Source organism: Mobula birostris, chromosome 24 (genome assembly GCF_030028105.1).
Source record: "Mobula birostris isolate sMobBir1 chromosome 24, sMobBir1.hap1, whole genome shotgun sequence".
Classification (NCBI taxonomy): domain Eukaryota; kingdom Metazoa; phylum Chordata; class Chondrichthyes; order Myliobatiformes; family Myliobatidae; genus Mobula; species Mobula birostris.
The window spans coordinates 42,468,296-42,486,945 of NC_092393.1; the positions used below are offsets into that span (position 1 = coordinate 42,468,296).

General features: G+C 39.0%; 1 protein-coding gene across 1 annotated transcript in view; it reads left to right on the forward strand.

Annotated features, from left to right (window-relative positions):
- The first annotated feature begins 1,672 nt into the window (after positions 1–1,672).
- Positions 1,673–18,650, forward strand: part of cbx2 (chromobox homolog 2 (Drosophila Pc class)) — a 29,491-nt gene continuing 12,513 nt past the window's right edge. The window contains exons 1-4 of the mRNA XM_072242001.1: positions 1,673–1,750; positions 1,851–1,894; positions 10,642–10,707; positions 11,001–11,070. Of these exons, the coding sequence (XP_072098102.1) occupies positions 1,679–1,750; positions 1,851–1,894; positions 10,642–10,707; positions 11,001–11,070 (252 nt within the window). The 5' untranslated portion in view covers positions 1,673–1,678. The remainder of the gene's footprint in view (positions 1,751–1,850; positions 1,895–10,641; positions 10,708–11,000; positions 11,071–18,650) is intronic.

Consider the following 18,650-nt stretch of genomic DNA (forward strand, 5'->3'; position numbering starts at 1 on the left):
CAAGAAGGGACGAGTAAGATTAACCTTTGGAGGACCTAGGGTTTTTAGAAGTACAAAAAATGTCCGGTGCGCATTCTTGACCTGCGTGCTAATTTCCCGATTTATAGTTCGTTTCGTTTGAGCTATGCACGAGACACGTCCATTCTAATTGTTTATATAACTTTATGTTAATTAGTAATTAAACATGTTGGAGGAAAAGTATTTTATTCATGGAGCAGAGTGGAAATTGGGTGACCAGGAAGTCAGAGAAAAACGGCTGATGTACCAAGGACAAATGGCCGTTAAACAAATATCCGTAGCAGACGCCGGACGAATTGAAATTTGCGAAGAACGGGACATGGGGGTTGGGAAGTATTGAAGTGCTCCAAGTCTTAGAGTTGTCAAAAGTTCTGTGTCACAAAGTCTGAGGGCGTAAAAGCGTCCTCAACCCAGAAACCCCTCGATATTGCATTGAAGTTTCCGCCTAATCTGTAATGCAGTTCGTATAGTGTGCCTCAATGCAGAAAAGTCGAATAAACAGCTGCACACAACGAGCAATGCATGACTGGATTATATTTGTTTACTTTTTAAATTTGGTTTGCTTTCTGTCATTGTAGAATTGTGCCGAAAGTAAAGAGTCGTTGTCAAATGCCAAACAAATTTGTAATGTATCTGTCTCTTTATACAGCCGCCGCAGCATCCTAGAAGATACCTGTGGCTTTCACTTTGAAGACGGTTATAACATTCGCTTTTTCTTATCGTGAATATCGGTTAATAGTCACCACGGGTCGGCGAGGACTCGGTAGCACTCTAGGGCAAACCTCCTTTGTAGAGAAATTGAAGGGGAGTTTTGAAAATGTTGAAATATTTGGATTTTTAGGGCTTATGACCAAAAAGAAAACACTTGCAGTAATGTGTAAATGATGTCAGTAAAAAAAGTCAAACACCTGCTGTAAAGTGGCAACCCGATAACAGAATGTCATTGTTCCATGCTGCTTAACAATATAATGTCTTCCGCAATTAGTTTGATGCGTATCCAAATTAATAAGTAATCATGTGCAACGTGAGTTTTATTTAATATTGTCGGATGAAGCAAATTCTTGCGATGGTTAAGCAAATTATTTTAAAAATTGCTTATGATTAGGGGAAACCCTAGATTATTGTCAAAACTCTAAATTCATAAGCGATTGGGACAAGTCGCATACATGCGTAAAAATTAGAAGAAAACTTTGAAAACATTTGATTTTAACTGAAACAAATGAGTTGGTCAGAGGGATTTAACGGGGCAGCGATGCTGGGATGTTTTTGTTCGATTTGCGTTAAGTTAATTAAGTTGCGGAAGTCTGGATAAGTGACAATCGGGAAACGTGTGGGGTTCACTTTATATCGAAAGGCACCAAAGAAGGTCTTTTTCTGTCCCCTAAACCAATTGTAACTCTTTTGGAAGTTCTGGTGTTTAAAGTGTTTATCCTTTGTCTGCTCGCTTTTGATTGATTGCGGAGCAGGCAGTACGGAGAGGGTTAATCTGGTGCCTTCTTTCTGAACGCTCTTCATTCGCTTGGCGACCGCTGACCTGTGCCTAGCAACGGTCGGTCTAGGCAAACCCCGATTGGTCAGTCGGCGCTGTGGGTGACGTCACCGCCCTGGGGCCGGAGTGACGGGGAGGTGGGGGGGGGAAGCGGCGAGAAGCAGCGCGAGAATGGAGGAGCTGAGCGCTGTGGGAGAGCAAGTTTTCGCAGCGGAATGCATTCTAAGAAAAAGACTGAGAAAGGTTGGGGAGAAAAGGAGTTGGGGAAACAGGCTCCTGATTTTGCACGGGGTTTCATTCGGGGCTTCGGGTGAAAATTGATTTGTTGTTGTTTATTTCACAGGGGAAGCTGGAGTACTTGGTGAAGTGGAGAGGATGGTCTTCCAAGTGAGTGGCATCAGGTTTAACAATACAACAGAAGCAGCGTGCTCCCAACTCTAGCATCGGGCTGGGCTCGGGGCTTCCTCCTTTGTTTCCTCTTTTTCCCTCTGTTTCCCTACATCTTATTTCTTCTCATCACTTCTGCTGACTGAAAAAAAAACATGTAGCATTCTAGTTTGCCTGCACTTTGTTTTGCAAGCTCCTACGCATTATCTCCGTAACGGTTGCTTTTCTAGCCTTTGATCTTTAATTGTTAATTTGGATTACCTTTTAATGTAACCAGCATCTTTCAAATGACTTCTTCCTCTAATAGTTTCCCACGCATTCTATATTTTTCTTGGACGTTTGGAACTTTATTTTGTAACTTTATGATTCTGTGACTTTCCAATTATGACTTTCACTTTTGTTAATCGGGTAATATAACTGTAGAGATTCTTTTTATATTATTCGTTGCTATGTTGACCACTTCAACAGTTCGTTTTACTTGGTTCGTGCAATATTTCTCATCTTTCCAAAGACAATTTGATGTCTGTAAAATTAAGGAAGTAGTTAGGCTGAAGTACAAAATCTGGGCATGATGGGTATCCTGTACAAACATTCTCTGAATAGGGTATGGTTGTTTTTATTTTCTTTGCTGGCGTAGCATATCAAATTATTCACGTTGGTTGTTTGTTTTGTATCATATCCACCTTCAGATTGTTTAATACATTATTTATAGGGATTATTTCAAACTTTTACTTAAACTTTCATATTACATTCTAATAATAGTCATTGGGTGATGTAATTGAATTGACTTAAAAAAAAACAAACATTGATGTAGTTTGATACTAACAAGCCTCTTAATGCTATCTGGTAGCTTTAAAATACTGAACTGTTTGTTCCCTGTTCCATATTTGACTTCCTTGACATCTGACTCCAACAGAAATAAGTCAAACTGGACCACACAGTGCCTGGTAAACAGATCAGTTCCTAGTAACAACAGGTTACAGCATTGCCTTTACTTCGTTTCTGTGGAGTTACTGGATTTGTAAAAAAAAAAGAATACAGTGCATTTGACTGAAGTTCTTGAAAACTAATAAAGTTAGTTCACTAAAATCTTTGGCTTAATGTGGGGAGTGAAGCAGTGATCTGAAGTGAAGTCAAAATAAACACCAGTGGAGGTGGAAGGGTTAGAATTGATGCAGAATCTCATAATTTGCCACATCTGAGCTGCATGTCATCTAACTGAAGCAGAACAATAATGGCTTAGTTTGAGCACTCATGCAAACCATCCTTTTTATATCCTGTTCTAAGATGCAACAGACATGGAATTCTGGCAGAATCACTCCACTTGCTATCTAACCTGGAGCTACAACCTGCAAGTAACATTATCTTCCATCTCCAATTCCTTAAGAGTTTCTTTCCTCTCTTCCTCTACATAATCCTTTGTGGTCTGCTGTGTGCTCAAATGAACAGCTTTAAATCTAAATCATTAACACCGTTCCTGTTAAGATAGATTTTTGTTTGTTTAAAGAACAAGAGATCATTTATGGGTGAAAAGTGACAGTCATAATCTCTCCAAGCTACTCACTACAGGGTAATTCTTTATATCAAAAATGACTTTTAGTATTTAAAAGTTGCAGAGCTAAAATTGACTTCCTTTTCTATTTACTCTTGAGTAATCTTGAGGTACAAGCTTGTTGACTAATGATCTCTTTAGAATCTTAATGTCTTTGGCATTAAACAAAAAAAAGCATTCTTTTTTTAAAAAACTTCTAAGAGCATATTTTTGATTACATTGAAGGACTTGGGACAAACAGTCAGTCCAATATTTATCTACAGTCTTCTTGTAACTATGACAAAGAATCACCATCCACATGGCATTTTAAATATAAACCGAGGATGAATTAACTCCTTAAAATCTTAATACACAAATGTGATGCCTAAATGGACATTAGTAGGTTGAAGGTGCAATCTGCATTTTAAGGCATTATATTTTGTTTTTACTTTAAAAACTCCTATGATTTGTTAAATTGTTGCAAGAGCTTCACACATTATGCTTATGCATGAAGTCACTATTGTGTTTAATCCTGTTTGACAGTTGTGGGGAGGATAAAGACCTTGGGACTTAAATGTCAAAATTCCACCCCCCCCATCCCCCCCATCCCTCCCCCCCCGGATCAGTTCCTAGTAAATCAAAAGAGGCATTGTACTCACAAGAAAATCAGCATCACCCTTGTCACATTTACTGTCTCCTAAACAATTTTTTTAACATTTTTCTTTACAATACACTGTCCTAGGGAAGCATTAAGGTATTCACAGAAAAAATAATGTTGAATCTTAAAGGAAAGTTATAGGGTATTAATCTATTGGATAGAAATAATCGACCTATTGGTCTGGGTAAGAAGTACCAATTCAATGCGTTACTGACATGCATATTGTGGAGAGGGGGGTGATGTGCCTTGCAAAGACAAGTGTTTTGAAGTTTTGTCACTGGCAATAAAAGACAACTGGGTTGTTGCCCATCATTTGTTTTGCCTTTGCTGTGCAATGTGAGTGTGTCTTGCATGGAATTACAATTATTATGACTGTTGTGAAGAAGTGGAATTTATGTATTCTACAGAACTTTCTTATATTGGCTGAATTGTGCTGGGCCTTCTGCTCTGGGTCAATCTGCAGCCCAGCACACCCACACTTACCTGGCCTGATGTGGGGGACTTATCTGCCGGATATCCTTGTCCTTGTGTGCAGCAACATTATCTAAATAGTTACTGATCCACAGATGCCATAGTATAAAGGCTCTATTCCCCAAGTACCTCGAGATTAGATGCAGCTTTGTATACTATCAATGATTTTAACAATTGGTATATCTGACAAATGCATTTAGAAAAATCATTGAAATAAATTAACTGTTGGAAAGTTTTAATAGTTTAAAAAGAACTTAAAAAGCACAGTTATTTGAAAATATTGAAAGGACACACAATTATTGGGGGTGGTGGGGGAGAAACTTGACTTTGTCTTCCCAATGTGGAGGCCCTGATCTTCTGGAATCACTGTTGCTTCAGAGCAGCAGAGCCAAAGTGGCAGTTTGCCCAACGTAAATCTAGGGAATCCCTGCAAAACTGGACCCCATCACTGACACTTTGTGAAATCCAGTGACCGAACAGTGATACATTTGACCCCCTTGTACCTATTGGAGACTTCTTGGCCTACGGTCTGTGCACGAGATTCCAGGAACTAACTTGGTTTGAGTAGCTCAAACCATCATTTGGCTCACTGATTTTGAGTTGACTCTGTAAAGGCTTTTTAATATTCTGGTCTTTTTTCCATTACGTACTATGATGTCTGGGAATTTGCACCTCCTTTCTGCACTAAGCAGGATGTCATATTGATTCATAGGCTCAGATCATTGTTGTTTTCAGCACAGCAGGTGAACCACAAGTAAAATCCAGCAGAAGACGTCTCAGCCTCAGTGCTTCAACCATTTCCTGTACCCTTACATTGCTGTCTTTTCCTTGGTTGTGTCTCCACAGTTTAATTTTGTTCGTACTCTTCCACTGCCATCAAATACACATAGTATTCTATGAACTTCAGTGGATGATAATTACTGGGAATACTACTTCCACAGATTCTTAACAAACTTGTGATATATACTTTTTTTTTAAACCAGTCAATGGCAGGAATATACTCAGTGGCCATTTTATTAGATACACCTGTACACCTGCTTGTTAATACAAATATCTCATCAGCCAATCATGTGGCAGCAAATCTATGCATAAAAGCATGCAGACATGATCATGAGGTTCAGCTGTTGTTCAGACCAAACATTAGAAAGGGGAAGAAATGTGATCTAAGTGACCTCGATCATGGAATGATTGTTGGTGCCAGATGGGATGGTTTGAGTATCTTAGAAACTGCTCGTCTCCTGTGACTTCTCACACAACAATCTCCAGAATTTACAGTGAATGCTGCAAAAAAGCAAAAAAAGAACTAAATCCAGTGAACAGCAGTTGGCTTGTTAATGAAGAAGGTCAGAGGAAATGGTCAGACTGGTTTGAGCTGACAGGAAGTTGACAATAACTCAAATAACCGCACATTACAACAGTGCTGTGCGGAAGAACGTCTCTGAATGCACAACATATCGAACCTTGAAGTGGATGGGATACAGCAGCAGAAGACCACAAACATACACTCAGTGGTCACTTTATTAGGCACAGGAGAGATCTAATAGAGTGGCCTCAAGTATAAATGCTGTGACTGGTATTGAGGCCCATTTTCCCAATGTCATTTGTATATGGAAGTTCAACTTAAATATGTCACTCAAAATTGCCACAGTCTATGTGGATGAAAAAAAAAACAAAGCAACAATTTGCATCAATCTTTTTTTTTGATTCCAGTGCAGTAATGATTTCACAGAGGACTCTGTTTCTAGATAATGGATTAAACCAAGCTAGTTTCTGCCTGTAGAAATGAACATAAAGGATCTTGTGATGTTGCTTGATAAAGAGCAGTAGAATTCTCCCACTGTCCTGCCTTGGATTTAACCAGTTCTGTCACATTTATTCCTCAAACAATCTTCAAAACTGAATGAATTTTCATTTCTCTTTTCCCATTGATGAGAACTTCTGTAAACAAACTAGAGTTGCATTTATCAGCTGTGAACTAATTCACAGTTGAAGCAATTCATTAGCTATGAAGTGCTTTAGGACATCCTGAGTATGTACAAGTTGAACACGGCATTGATAATGATAACCTCCCTCGCAGCACAACAAATGCATTTTTATGTTGGAAAATTTTCTTCAAGTTCTGATGTTGCCTGTGTCATTGGAGGAAAATTGATTTATCCTCTTTGAACAGTGGGAGTGTGGAGATCTGGGAAAGTAAACCATACACTCTGCAAAATATTTTTATAAATATTGCAAATATAGGAATCAAAATAGTGACAGACTGAATGTACCTATATTTTAAAGTTATTCTGGTTTCCATTTATATTGATTCTGCATTTTATTTTGCTTTCTTATGTCTTTTCACTACTTCCCCTTTTATTTCTTTTCTAGCTTCCTTATTTTCCATCCTATTGTCTGACATTCCTGTTTCTGCATCTGAACGCTATAATTTCCTAATAGTCAACCTTCATTTCAACTTGAATCAGCAGTTTGTTTTTTTTTCTTACCCAGACTGGTGCAATGCTGAAGGTTACTTTGTTGCATTCTCCTGAAGCCTTCTCCTCCACCCTTCATTCCATTCCAGACAAAAAGGAAAGAAAATAAATACTTTCTGCACACTAAACAGTCACCTCATCAGGCTGGCCAGGCTTACCACATCTCAAATAGTTGCTGGTACAGCTCTGCAGGAAGAGCCTGAGGCTTCAGTTGGGCAATTTAATGGATGCAGTACAATGACACAGGGTCCTAGTGCCTGCAGAGTAATTGAATGACTGGCATCAGAGAGATGTTACGTTCATTATTTTTCTCTGAAAACATTGTCCAGGCTCTGTTTTCCGGGTAAGCTTGTATTTCTAATGCACATCATTAAATTAAGAGTTTTTATTACAACATAAAGTAAGGATGTCTCGTTTGTTATTGTGGCACGTTTATTTTTCCATTACCCGCTTCTGCCTTTCTGTAATTATTGTGAGCTTCAGTTTTCTGTGACTCTTCTGTTTCTGTTAAAATCTGTTTTTAAAAAACAATTCAATATTTGAAATAGAAAATAATTTGGGTTAATATACCTAGAAGATAATATATAACAACTTTAGAAAAAAATTAAAATCTACTTTATTTTTAAGTGCTCTTTGGAATATCTTCGACTTAGAATGAAAATTTTATTTTTAAATTTTTCATTATTCCTGCAACATCAGATTAAATCATTCAACTCTCAATATAATCCATTGTAAAGATTAAATAAGCAGGAGGAATTCAGCAGGCCAGTCAGCATCTATGGAAAAGTGTACAGCCGACATTTCGGGCCAAGACCCCTTGATAAAGTTTAAGGGAAAGGGGGATTCTCAAGATTCCTGTAAAACAATGGATTCAGTACTGACTATGTCTGTGACTGCAGTGTGTTTGAATAATGTCTCACAGCTGCTTTCTTTGGAGAAGATGAGGGTTAAAGTTCGCCCAGATCTACATAGATGTCTCTGGGCTTTTCACACCTTTTGATTTTGACAAAAAGCAATACCTGATGGAAATTAGACAGAACATTCCTTTCTTAATTAAAGCATAAATTTGACAGATGATCTTATCTTTGTAATTAAGTTGTGGCTCCAGCAAACCAGGTAGGACATTCTTTTCTTTAATTAAGGTGGCTGGAGTGTCTAACAAATTGATTGTACTTTTGTATCAATGGTCCATTGACTTGACCGGAATAGTTATCAAACTGATTGTTCTCTGTATCAATAGTCCATTGACTTGATCGGAATGGTTATCAAACTGATTGTTCTTTTGTATCGGTGGCCTTATAACTTCTGACAATTCTGACATCGGGCGGTGAACTTGTAGAACCGCTGGGGAGATGAGACAGAGGTCTCTCCCCAATGTCGGGTCTAAGTTCACTCGCCAGTTGAGCTCGAAGAAATAAATGGGTGAAAAAGAAAAGTAACGATCTTTTTGTGCTGTCGTTATTTGATCTAGCAAAGTTACGTTTACAGCTTCATCTGGAACCTTTATAATAGCACTATATGCACACATCTAATGCTGAAGCCCTTATTGGTGCTGTTTCTTCTAAGTTGCACGGGTGCCTGGCCACGCAGTAATTGAAATGCTCCCGCGCAGCTGGAGTTTTCATTTATATAACGTTAATATAATGTGCACTGCAGTTTTCAGGCCATGTAAAAATTTCCTGCTGCGAGCAATGGTTGATCCTTCAGTTGTTTTTTTAAAAAAAATTAGAGGGAATGTTGCTTGTTGGTATTTTTGCTACCTCCAGACTCAACTGTTTCAATACCTTGCTGATCTTAATTTTGATACCAAAACTCTGGTGCACATATTGCACCCCATATTACCTAACTTGCCCATGGCCTGTCTTTGCAGAACTATGACTCCCAGTAAACCAACTCGTCAAATTCAACAGTGTTATCCTCTGTGCCCTTACCTTTCTCCTCTCTATAACCTGCTAAAGTGCTCCCTTCATCTGTTCTGAAACTTTTTCTATAATATCCCTGGAAGCTTTATGCCCAGTCCCTGGATGTTTCTCCCTAAATCTTTTGGGTATACCAGCAAAATTCTTTTACAATCCCACTCCTTGAAAGCTTCAAGTCAAGCTGTTTGTTCTCTGCTTATGCCAGAATCCCTACCCACCCCCCCCCCGGGAAATTCAATTGTAAGAGAGATGGTGCTTAACCTGGATTTCGTTGCATTCATATTTTGGTGGCAGTATCCAACAAGTGAAATTAACTGTGCAGCAGATATGGTTCTCCATCATACACAATGTTTTCCCTGAATGGGTGTCCGGAGTCCGGGGTCGCATTATCAAGATAATGTGTGAACTGTTATTGTCAGATGAAATTTTCTTACATAGCGAGATTGGGAATCTTGTAATGCTCTGCTAAAGAGGCCTGTGGAGGGTATTCAAAATGATTGACTTTTAATGAAAAAATTTGGGGCTTGTGCAAGAAATTGTAGCTGACTTCAATGATCAGTCATAATCATATTGAGTGGTTGAATAGGCATAGAGAGTAAACAGCCTATTACATTGCATAAAAAGTAAGCTTTTACTGATTTTCTATAATGCCTTTCACATTCACAGCTGTTGGGTTTGAGGTTGATGCACTGGTTTAAGTTTCAGTTGACTAAGTGCTACATTTAGAGGTCCATGTAACTCTGGATATAATTCTAGTAATGGGTCTGGACTACAAATAGTTGCCAGTTCAGTAGCAAAATAGATGAGAGTTTTTAACCTGATAATCCAGTGTGAAAAACAGGGATCTAACAACTATCTGAAGTAGTAGCACAGTGCTGGTACGAGCCCCTATCACTTTTATCGATTTATGGTTTTGGTCCACTTTAGTCTCCGAGATCAAATAGTTTTGTCAATGGCAAATCCTGTTAGCTGGGGCTGGCAGTTCCTTTTAGAGCTTCCAGCTTGCAGCTATTGAAACTTCAAGACTTAACTTTCACATATGTACTGCTGAATATTGAAGCCCAAGACTTGCTCAGTGACATATGGCTCTGCACCTGTCACTATGCGCCTTCCCTGGCATAGAATCTGACATCTTGGTGATCTCATTGGGGATTATAGGTTTACAGATCAGGAGGCAAAGAGAGGTGGTAAGCTTATTTTTAAAAATTATTATTTTACCTTTGCTTACCGTTTGGTTTTTAAATTAATGAAACATGAAGGCTCATTTTGCTCAATTTTTTTTTGTTTCTTAATATTGGAAGCATTAAAGCCTTTGACTTCTATTAAGTGCACCTGGAGGTTGTGGGGACAAGTTTTGGGGCATGGCAGAAGGTGACAGGCAAGTAGGTTCTCTCCAGTGCACCCATCAGGATCACTTCATGCAATCCAAGCATGGTAAGTACCCGTGAGACTGGTCCTGTGTCTGTATTTATGTCTGTTATGGGGAGTTCGGACAGTGGACTGGCCTAGTGTGATGTATAGTGAGTAACCTCAGATAAAGAAAAATGATTTATTAAGTTGTTATTATGGCAGAAATTGTCATTAAGGCAGTGTATGTACATGTAAGTATTAAGTTCAGTATCTTAACAGAACAATATACAAGCTCTATTTTGCTTTTCTTATTAATGAGATGCTGTGTTTTGCTTTTCTGATAGACATAATAGCTGGGAGCCAGAAGAAAATATTCTTGATCCGCGACTCCTGCTAGCTTTTCAAAGAAGGTAAAGATGTTTGAATATTGTCTCTTTCTCCTTTACCTACTTCCGCACCTTACGGATGATGATGCCTTCTGCCAATGCTGATGTCCGCTCACGCTTGCTATGAGGTAAAGGAGCTCGGTTGTCCATCCAAGCACCTATATTTCAGTTTAGCTTATTGATCAATACCACAGCTGAGTTCGGGAACTTGTTTGCACATTATTTCACGCCTGAGCAGCACACTTCAGTGATGGAATAACAGCATGAATATTTGGTTCCACTGGGACTAACAATGGAACAATTTTTGTTTATTACAGCCAACAAGAAAAAGAACTGCAAAATCGTAAACGAGGCAAGAGGCCCAGAGGCAGGCCCCGCAAACATGTGGTAGGGTCGGTTCTAGTTTTGTGTTGATTTCAGAAGGACTGGTGATTAAATTAGCTTAAGATGTTATTGTTGTAAGGAATGGTTGCAACCCCACCTCTACTGCCTGAAGGAATTTCTGACTACACTGAAACCCTATGCTCCAGATCTTTGGACTCTGTGTTGGGCTGCCATAAGTGAGTGTACGCAGACAAATTTGGGAACTTTATCTTGGACACAGTGGTCTTAATAATCCAAGGCATGTGGTGGATATTCACTTTCCAGGGCCCAAGAGGCTTATTGCTAACCTCAGCTTTGTAGTTCAGCAGCATGACCTTTCCAAAGGGTTGGAGTTGTTTGTGACAAAGTTAACAGGTTAATATTTCCTTGTTATAAACAAGTAAACAGTGAAGTCAACATAAGACATTGGGGTTACGTTAATTAGGCTGCGTTAAACCAGACAGCATTGTGACTGAGATCAAGGAAGCTTGAAGATCACCCTAATTTTGTCACTTAGCAGATCAAACATGATCGTGTACTTGATCAATCAGTAGTTAAGATCTTTGGATACTCAGTCAGACTTCACAGCATTCATTTTGGGTATCAGGGATCATTGTCGCCAGAAACATTTAGACCATCTATGTGAACTAATTTGTCACGGCAGAGATACTTGAAATACATCACATGCTGATAATGTCAACTAGTACCAAAGCAGTACAAATGTTAGAAATCATTGGTGATAATGACAAGAAGAATGATAGAAAGAAGAACTAGAAATCATTCCTCAACCTTTGGTTTCTGCGATGGCCAACTTGTTCATCTGCAATTCACTGGTAGACCTTTTAGTTTGTAAGAATTGTACCAGTATTTGGAAATCCTTTGTATCTTATAAGTCTTTTGCAATTCATATATATCTTATAAATAAGAAATCCTCTGAGTTTTAAATGCATGTTAAGAATTATTTGTATAAATTAATATGAGTATGATTAAAATAAAATAGTTTTTAAACTCCCTTGTTAGTGGGAAATAATTCTTCCTTGGTAGAGGAGGAGGGGAAAACCACACCACTCAAATAGTGGGTATTGACAGCTAGACCTCAGCACAGAGACTAGACAAGGAAGTAAGCTAGTCTTTGAAGAGTAGGTGGATACAGTATAACCTCCTTATAGTAAGGGTACTCATAGGTACCTATATTGGATAGGGCTAAAATTCTCCCTTTGAGTTGGGGCTTTGCAGACGTGAACCCAATACCAACACAGGCAGTGATACATAGATTGCCTTTCTTTTCGGGCTGTGCACTAGGAAGGGGTGCATGTTGTGTCGTTTTGGTCTGTGACTGGTGGTCACTGCATAGAATGGAAACATCATTGCCATCTGGGGCAGTTTTTATTTCAATTCTGCGAAATTAGTACAAAGAAACTGTTGAGCATCACAGAAAATCTGTATAGTAAAGTTACATTTTTTTAAAAAAACCTTTTTTATCTAAATTTAATTTGAAGTATTAGGGTGTTTTCTGTTAGGCGTGTAAATGATAAATATTTAATAGCAACCAATATCAGTTTTAGATCTGTCTTGGTTTGTAAAGAGCTTTCTAATAAATATTTAATGACAGTTTTCCCATGGTCAAACTTTTAAATGATAACTGAATCTCCCTCCTGTTGGTTACATTTTAATTAATTTAGGAATAAGCCACACCCAGCTCATGGAATAATTTTAAAGGAATAATGATGCTCACTTATTTCAAATGCAAGATCGATCTCTCAATTGTTTCCTGAGATGAGGGGCTTGCATTCAGAAGAGAAATTAAGGTCCACATTCAAAGTCTTTTAGAAAATTGAGAGGTGTTCTTGGTAAGCCATCCAAGATTCTGAGAGGGACTTACTGGGAGATGTTGAGATGTTGTTCCCCCAAGCTTGAAAATGCAGAATGAGAAGGTGCAGTCTTCGGATTGGGGGAAGGACTCTGATCAAGAGAAGTTCTTTATGTAATGGGCTGCAAATCTACCACTGAGTGCCATGAGTTCTCAGCCATTGGATATAGTCAAGGCTGAGATCAATATATTTTTGGATATCAACATTATTGATAACCTTAATTCCCAAAAACCTAATCATCTCTGCCTTGACAATAGGAAGGAAAGTGGTTTGAGGCAAGAGATCAGCTGCAATATGTTGGAGGAACTCAGCAGGCCAGGCAGCATCTATGGAAAAATCTACAGTCACCATGTTGGGGCCAAGGCTGTTCGTCAGGACTACAGAGAAAAAAAATGAGGAGTCAGAGTAAGAAAGTGGGGGGAGGGGAAGAAGAACCACAAGGTGATAGGTGAAAGGTGAGGGGTGAAGTAAAGAGCTGGGAAGTTGATTCGTGAAAGAGATACAGGGCTGGAGAAGGGGGAATCTGATAGGAGAGGACAGAAGGCCATGGAAGAAAGTAAAGGGGGAGGAGCACCAGAGGAAGGGAGGTGATAGGCAGGTAAAGAGATAAAGTGAGAGGGAAATGGGAATGGGGAACAGTAAAAGGAGGGGGTGCATTACCGGAAGTTCAAGAAATCAATGTTCATGCCATCAGGTTGGAGGCTATCTAGATGGAATATAAGGTGTTGCTCCTCCAACCTGACTGTGGCTTCATCTCAGCAGTAGAGGAGGCTGTGGCCTGACATGTCAGAATGGGACTAGGAAGCGGAATTAAAATGGGTAGCCACTGGAAGGTCTCACTTTTTCTGATGGACGGAGCGTAGGTATTCAGCCAAGCAGTCTCCCAATCTGTGTTCGGTCTCACTGATATACGGGAGGCCATGGTGAGACCCAACGCAGATTGGGAGACCACTTCACCGAGCACCTATGCTTCGTCCACCAGAAGAAGTGGGATCTTCCAGTGGCCACCCATTTTAATTCCACTTCCACTTCCCATTCCCATTCCAACATGCCAGTCAATGGCCTCCTCCACTGCTGTGATAAGGCCACAGTCAGGTTGGAGGAGCAACACCTTATATTCCATCTGGGTAGCCTCAAATCTGATGGCATGAACATTGATTTGTTGACTTCCAGTAATACCCCACCCCCATTCCCATTTCCTTGTCACCTTCTTACCAGCCTATCACCTCTCTCCCTCTGGTGCTCTGCCCCCTTTTCCTTCTTCCATGGCCTTCTGTCCTCTCCTATGAGATTCCCCCTTCCCCAGTCCTGTATCTCTTTCACCAATTGACTTCCCAGCTCTTTACTTCACCCCTCCCTCCCACTTTCTTACTCTGACTCCCCACCTTTTTTTCTAGTCTTGGTGAAGGGTCTCAGCCTGAAGCATTGACTATACTCTTTTCCATCGACGCTGCCTGCCCTGTTGTGTTTCTCAGATGTCCAGCAACTGCAGATTTTCTCATGTAGATCAGCCTGATCATTATTGAAAGGCTGATCATTTTCAAGAAGCGGTTTTATTACCGTGGCTATCTATATCGTATACTTTCAAATTTTCTCCTTAACAGTTAAATAAAACATTTTTGACCAGAAATTCCTTTACAGCTGAGTAAAATAAGGTCAAAGAAAAGCCATAACAATGCCTTTTGTGAGTGTTGTACACATTTTGTTTTCATTTCCTCCAAATTGAAAGGATGTATATACATGGCAAATGGACTTGGACATAGAAAAATGCGGAGTTCTGCACTGGGAAGAACAATGAGCAGTGGCAAAAAAAGTTAAATCATTCTAGAGTAGAGAGATGGGGATTCTGTTTTAAAAAGTCTTCAAAGCTAGCAGGACAATTTTAATAACCATTCTAAAACAAGCTTATGTTTTTTTTTAATTAAATGAAGATGTATAGCAGACTCAGATTAAAAAAAGCGTCTTTCAGAAACAGTTTTTACTTCATGCTGCAGTTGGTTTTTGGTGTTGCATATGCTGCCCTGAAAGGCTGGTAGAATCAAACCGAGTAAAATACTCAGTAATGCATGGAAGCAGTGAAAGAAATCAGATCTTTAAGAGACGACACAAACATAATGGTTTATATGGACTTCTGTGTTCTATCACCAACTGCATTGGGTTAGAAAATGTTTTTAATTTTTGTTTTCATTTTTATCACCGTCTTAAAGGTCAGAGTAGAAACAACAAACTACATTTTGGGCAATCACTGAGCATTGTTGATGCAGTTCAGCTTGTAGGTTTGCAAATGTGGTATTAATGCAGGAAATCTGAATTTTCTATCGTTACTGGGAATACTGAGCTGTAGGCATTTCCCAACAAACTTTGGACTATATTGGTATTTTTAATGAGTAATTGCATTATACAACATGTTAGTGTGTATTGGAATGAAAAACATTATTTTGTCGGTAACACTGCCTAAATCAGTTGATTGTTTTTAACAGCACTTGCATTTGTGTATGTATCTGTCACAATTTCTGATTTAATTAAACCCAGAAATCCCTGCCTGGGACATATTATTGTGCCTCAGCATTTTTGAAAGACATTGCATTGAATTACGTCGAAGGCATCATGGTAGAGTAGCAACGTGACACTTACAGCTCAGGATATCAGAGTTCAGAGTTCATTTCGGGTGCCATCTGTAAGGAGTCTGCATGGTCTCCTTGTGACTGCATGGGTTTCCTCCAGATACTCCAGTAAATTGTCCCATGGTGCAGCTGGTGTTAAATAGATGGGATGCTGGGTGGGGTGGCTCATTGGGCTGTTCCACACTGTATCTCTAAATAAAATAAATAGAATTGTCAGTTTAAATTCATGGGCCCCTTGTAACAACTTGGCTACTACCACATCCACTTAATTGCAGCTTTTGGCAAAGCAGAGTTGGAAAATTAACTTTTGTTGAAACATTCCAATAGATGTTCAGCTTTCGATTGTTTTTTTTTGGAGGGTGGCCTGGCAGCATAATGGTTAATGCAATCACTTTACAGCACCAGCAAATGCTGATCACAGTTCAATTCCTGCAACTGTCTTTAAGGAGTTTGTACATTCTCCCTGTGACCACATGGGTTTCCTCCAGGTGCTCCAGTTTCCTCCCACAGTCCAAAGTCATATTGTAGGATTAGTGAGTTGTGGGCTTTCTATGTTGGTGCTGGAAGCAAAGCGACCCTTGCAGGCTGCTGCAGCACAGTCTTTGTGTTGGTCATTGACTGAAAATGACACATTTCATTGTATGTTTCAATGTACATACAATCTTTAATCTTTATCCCAACTTTTAATTTTTTGATAGTGCTTTTTTTCTATCTCTTGTTCCCTCTTAAACCCGTTCACTTTTTCCTTTTAGCAATGTCATGGACCCTAATTCAATATTCTAGCTTCCAGTGCCTCACTTAGACTCTGCTCGATTCTTGAATAGTTCTTCAGTTTAGGGGGTTTAACTTGAGGATGGCTTCATCATTAAAGTAAGTCAAGCTATCCTGTAGAGGGCACTGTCCCATTTCTACACCCAATTGACCTGGGGTGGAAAAAAAACATAACAAACTTAAATAGTCAAGTGCAATTCTAACAAATAGACATTTTTGCGTCTTGTTTTCACTACTGGTGTATAAAGTATTACCTGAACCAAGCATTCAGAATACTGTTGAACGGAAGAGTTACAAGTCCACAATGGAGTCCATCAGTTTTCTTCCACTGTGCTAAATTAAACAATGGGGGCAACTTACTACCAAGCTTATTCAGTATACAGCAAGCATCATCCGAGAGGTAGCAACAGTTGTGAAGGTATAAACTCTATCAAGCTCACTTGAAACATCACAGACCAAGGTGATGTGCTACAAAAGCCTCTTGTTTGCACACCAACCCACCTTTTCTTTTGGTAATCACAAGCAGTAATTCAGAAAATTAAAAATCACTAATGATATTGTTCCATAATTTTAAAAGATGGTGTTCACTATTAGCACTGTCCGCCAGTAAATTGGGACTGGAGTCAGTGCTGCCTATTACTCTCTGAAAATAATCTCTTTTACAAGCAAAGTCAATTCAGTAAACAGTTTATTTAAATATCAAAAGGAAAGAAATCACAGTGATTTTTCCAGTAAAAACAAATTCTCTTAAATGCATTTTAATACATAAAAATTTGAAGCATAAAATCCTCCTTAGTTACACAAGTCAGGTAGAGCATTTCACCTTCCACCCTTTATAGTAAGTCATTGTTCTTCCTCCTTAAATAAAGTTGCTTCAACTTCTATGTTCAGAATGTTCATTGAAATAGCTGATTTAAAATTGGACATTGTAAGTTGCCATTACATCAGTTGATGCAAATTAGTGTGGAAGTCAGATGGTAATACAGCATTTGTGATAGACTGGTAAACATGATTCAAAGGCTAAGGTCATGTTTCTCAGGAGCTTGAATTGCCGGATGTGACTCTAAATCATTCTGTTAAAATGTCACCTTGCTGACATACCTGATATGGAGATCTCCAGTTATATGGTATATCTGCCTTCCAAATCTGCTTCATAGCACAAGATGTATGTGCTTTCAGGGACCTTCTCGCAGTTGCCTCCATTTGTTAAAATAGATTTTCCAAGGGAAAGGTATCTTTATTTTCTATGTTTGAGTTAAATTATTAAAATAGGTATTATTACTAGTTAAAGCTATTAATATGGTAAAATTATAGGTAAAATTATTAACAGGTAAACCCCATCTGCGATAAAGTAACAAAGAAAATCAGAAAGCAAGTATGAGAAAAAGGCTAGTGATTAATGTTAATTATTGTAGCTTTGGCAGATGGATGATGAGTGCCATTCTCAGCTTAACTGAACTTTCTTTTCCTGGTGTGGAAATTACAAACTACTCTGTTGATGTTTGGCAAATACCTAAGTGGTGTAGACTACCCCCCAAAACTCGAAACTTTGAAAAGCAGAGACTACAAAGAAAATGTCAATTATTTGGCTTCAGGAATGTGACAGCAGGAATTTAAAACCTAGCCCTTCCATCAGAAGCCCTTTCCACTGTATTATTACAGCACTTGATTTAACACAGCTGGTACCTCACAGGAGTCGGTAACAGCTCGTGTACAATCCAGACAATCAATCTCAATAGCTGTTTAACTTTACAAGAAAATTAAATCATCTGTGAATGCACCTACATGTTAAAACTGACCTCTTCACTGACTGAAGAATGATTTAATTAATGTAAATAAAAATATGTATTTACTTGATTCGGTGGCTTCTGCATTATTATACCAACAGTCAAAAATAATTTCATAAGAACAGAATTAGGCAATTCGGCCCATTGAGTCTGCTCCACCATTCCATCATGGCTGATTTATTATCCCTCTCAACCCCATTCTCCTGCATTCTCTTCGTAACCTTTGACGCCTTGACTAATTAAGAACATATCAAACTCCGCTTTAAATATACTAAGTAACTTGGCCGTCTGTGGCAATGAATTCCACAGACTCACTTCCCTCTGGCCGAAGAGATTCGTTCTCATCTTTGTTCTAAATGGACATCCCTCTATTATGAGGCTGTGCCCTCTGGTAGACTCTCTTCACTATAGGAAGCATCCTCTCCACATTCCACTCTGTCTAGGCCTTTCAATATTCACCAGGTTTCAATTAGATGCTCCTTCCCTGTTGTAAATTCCTGTGAGTACAGACCCAGAGTCATCAAACACTCCTCATATATTAGTTCACCCTC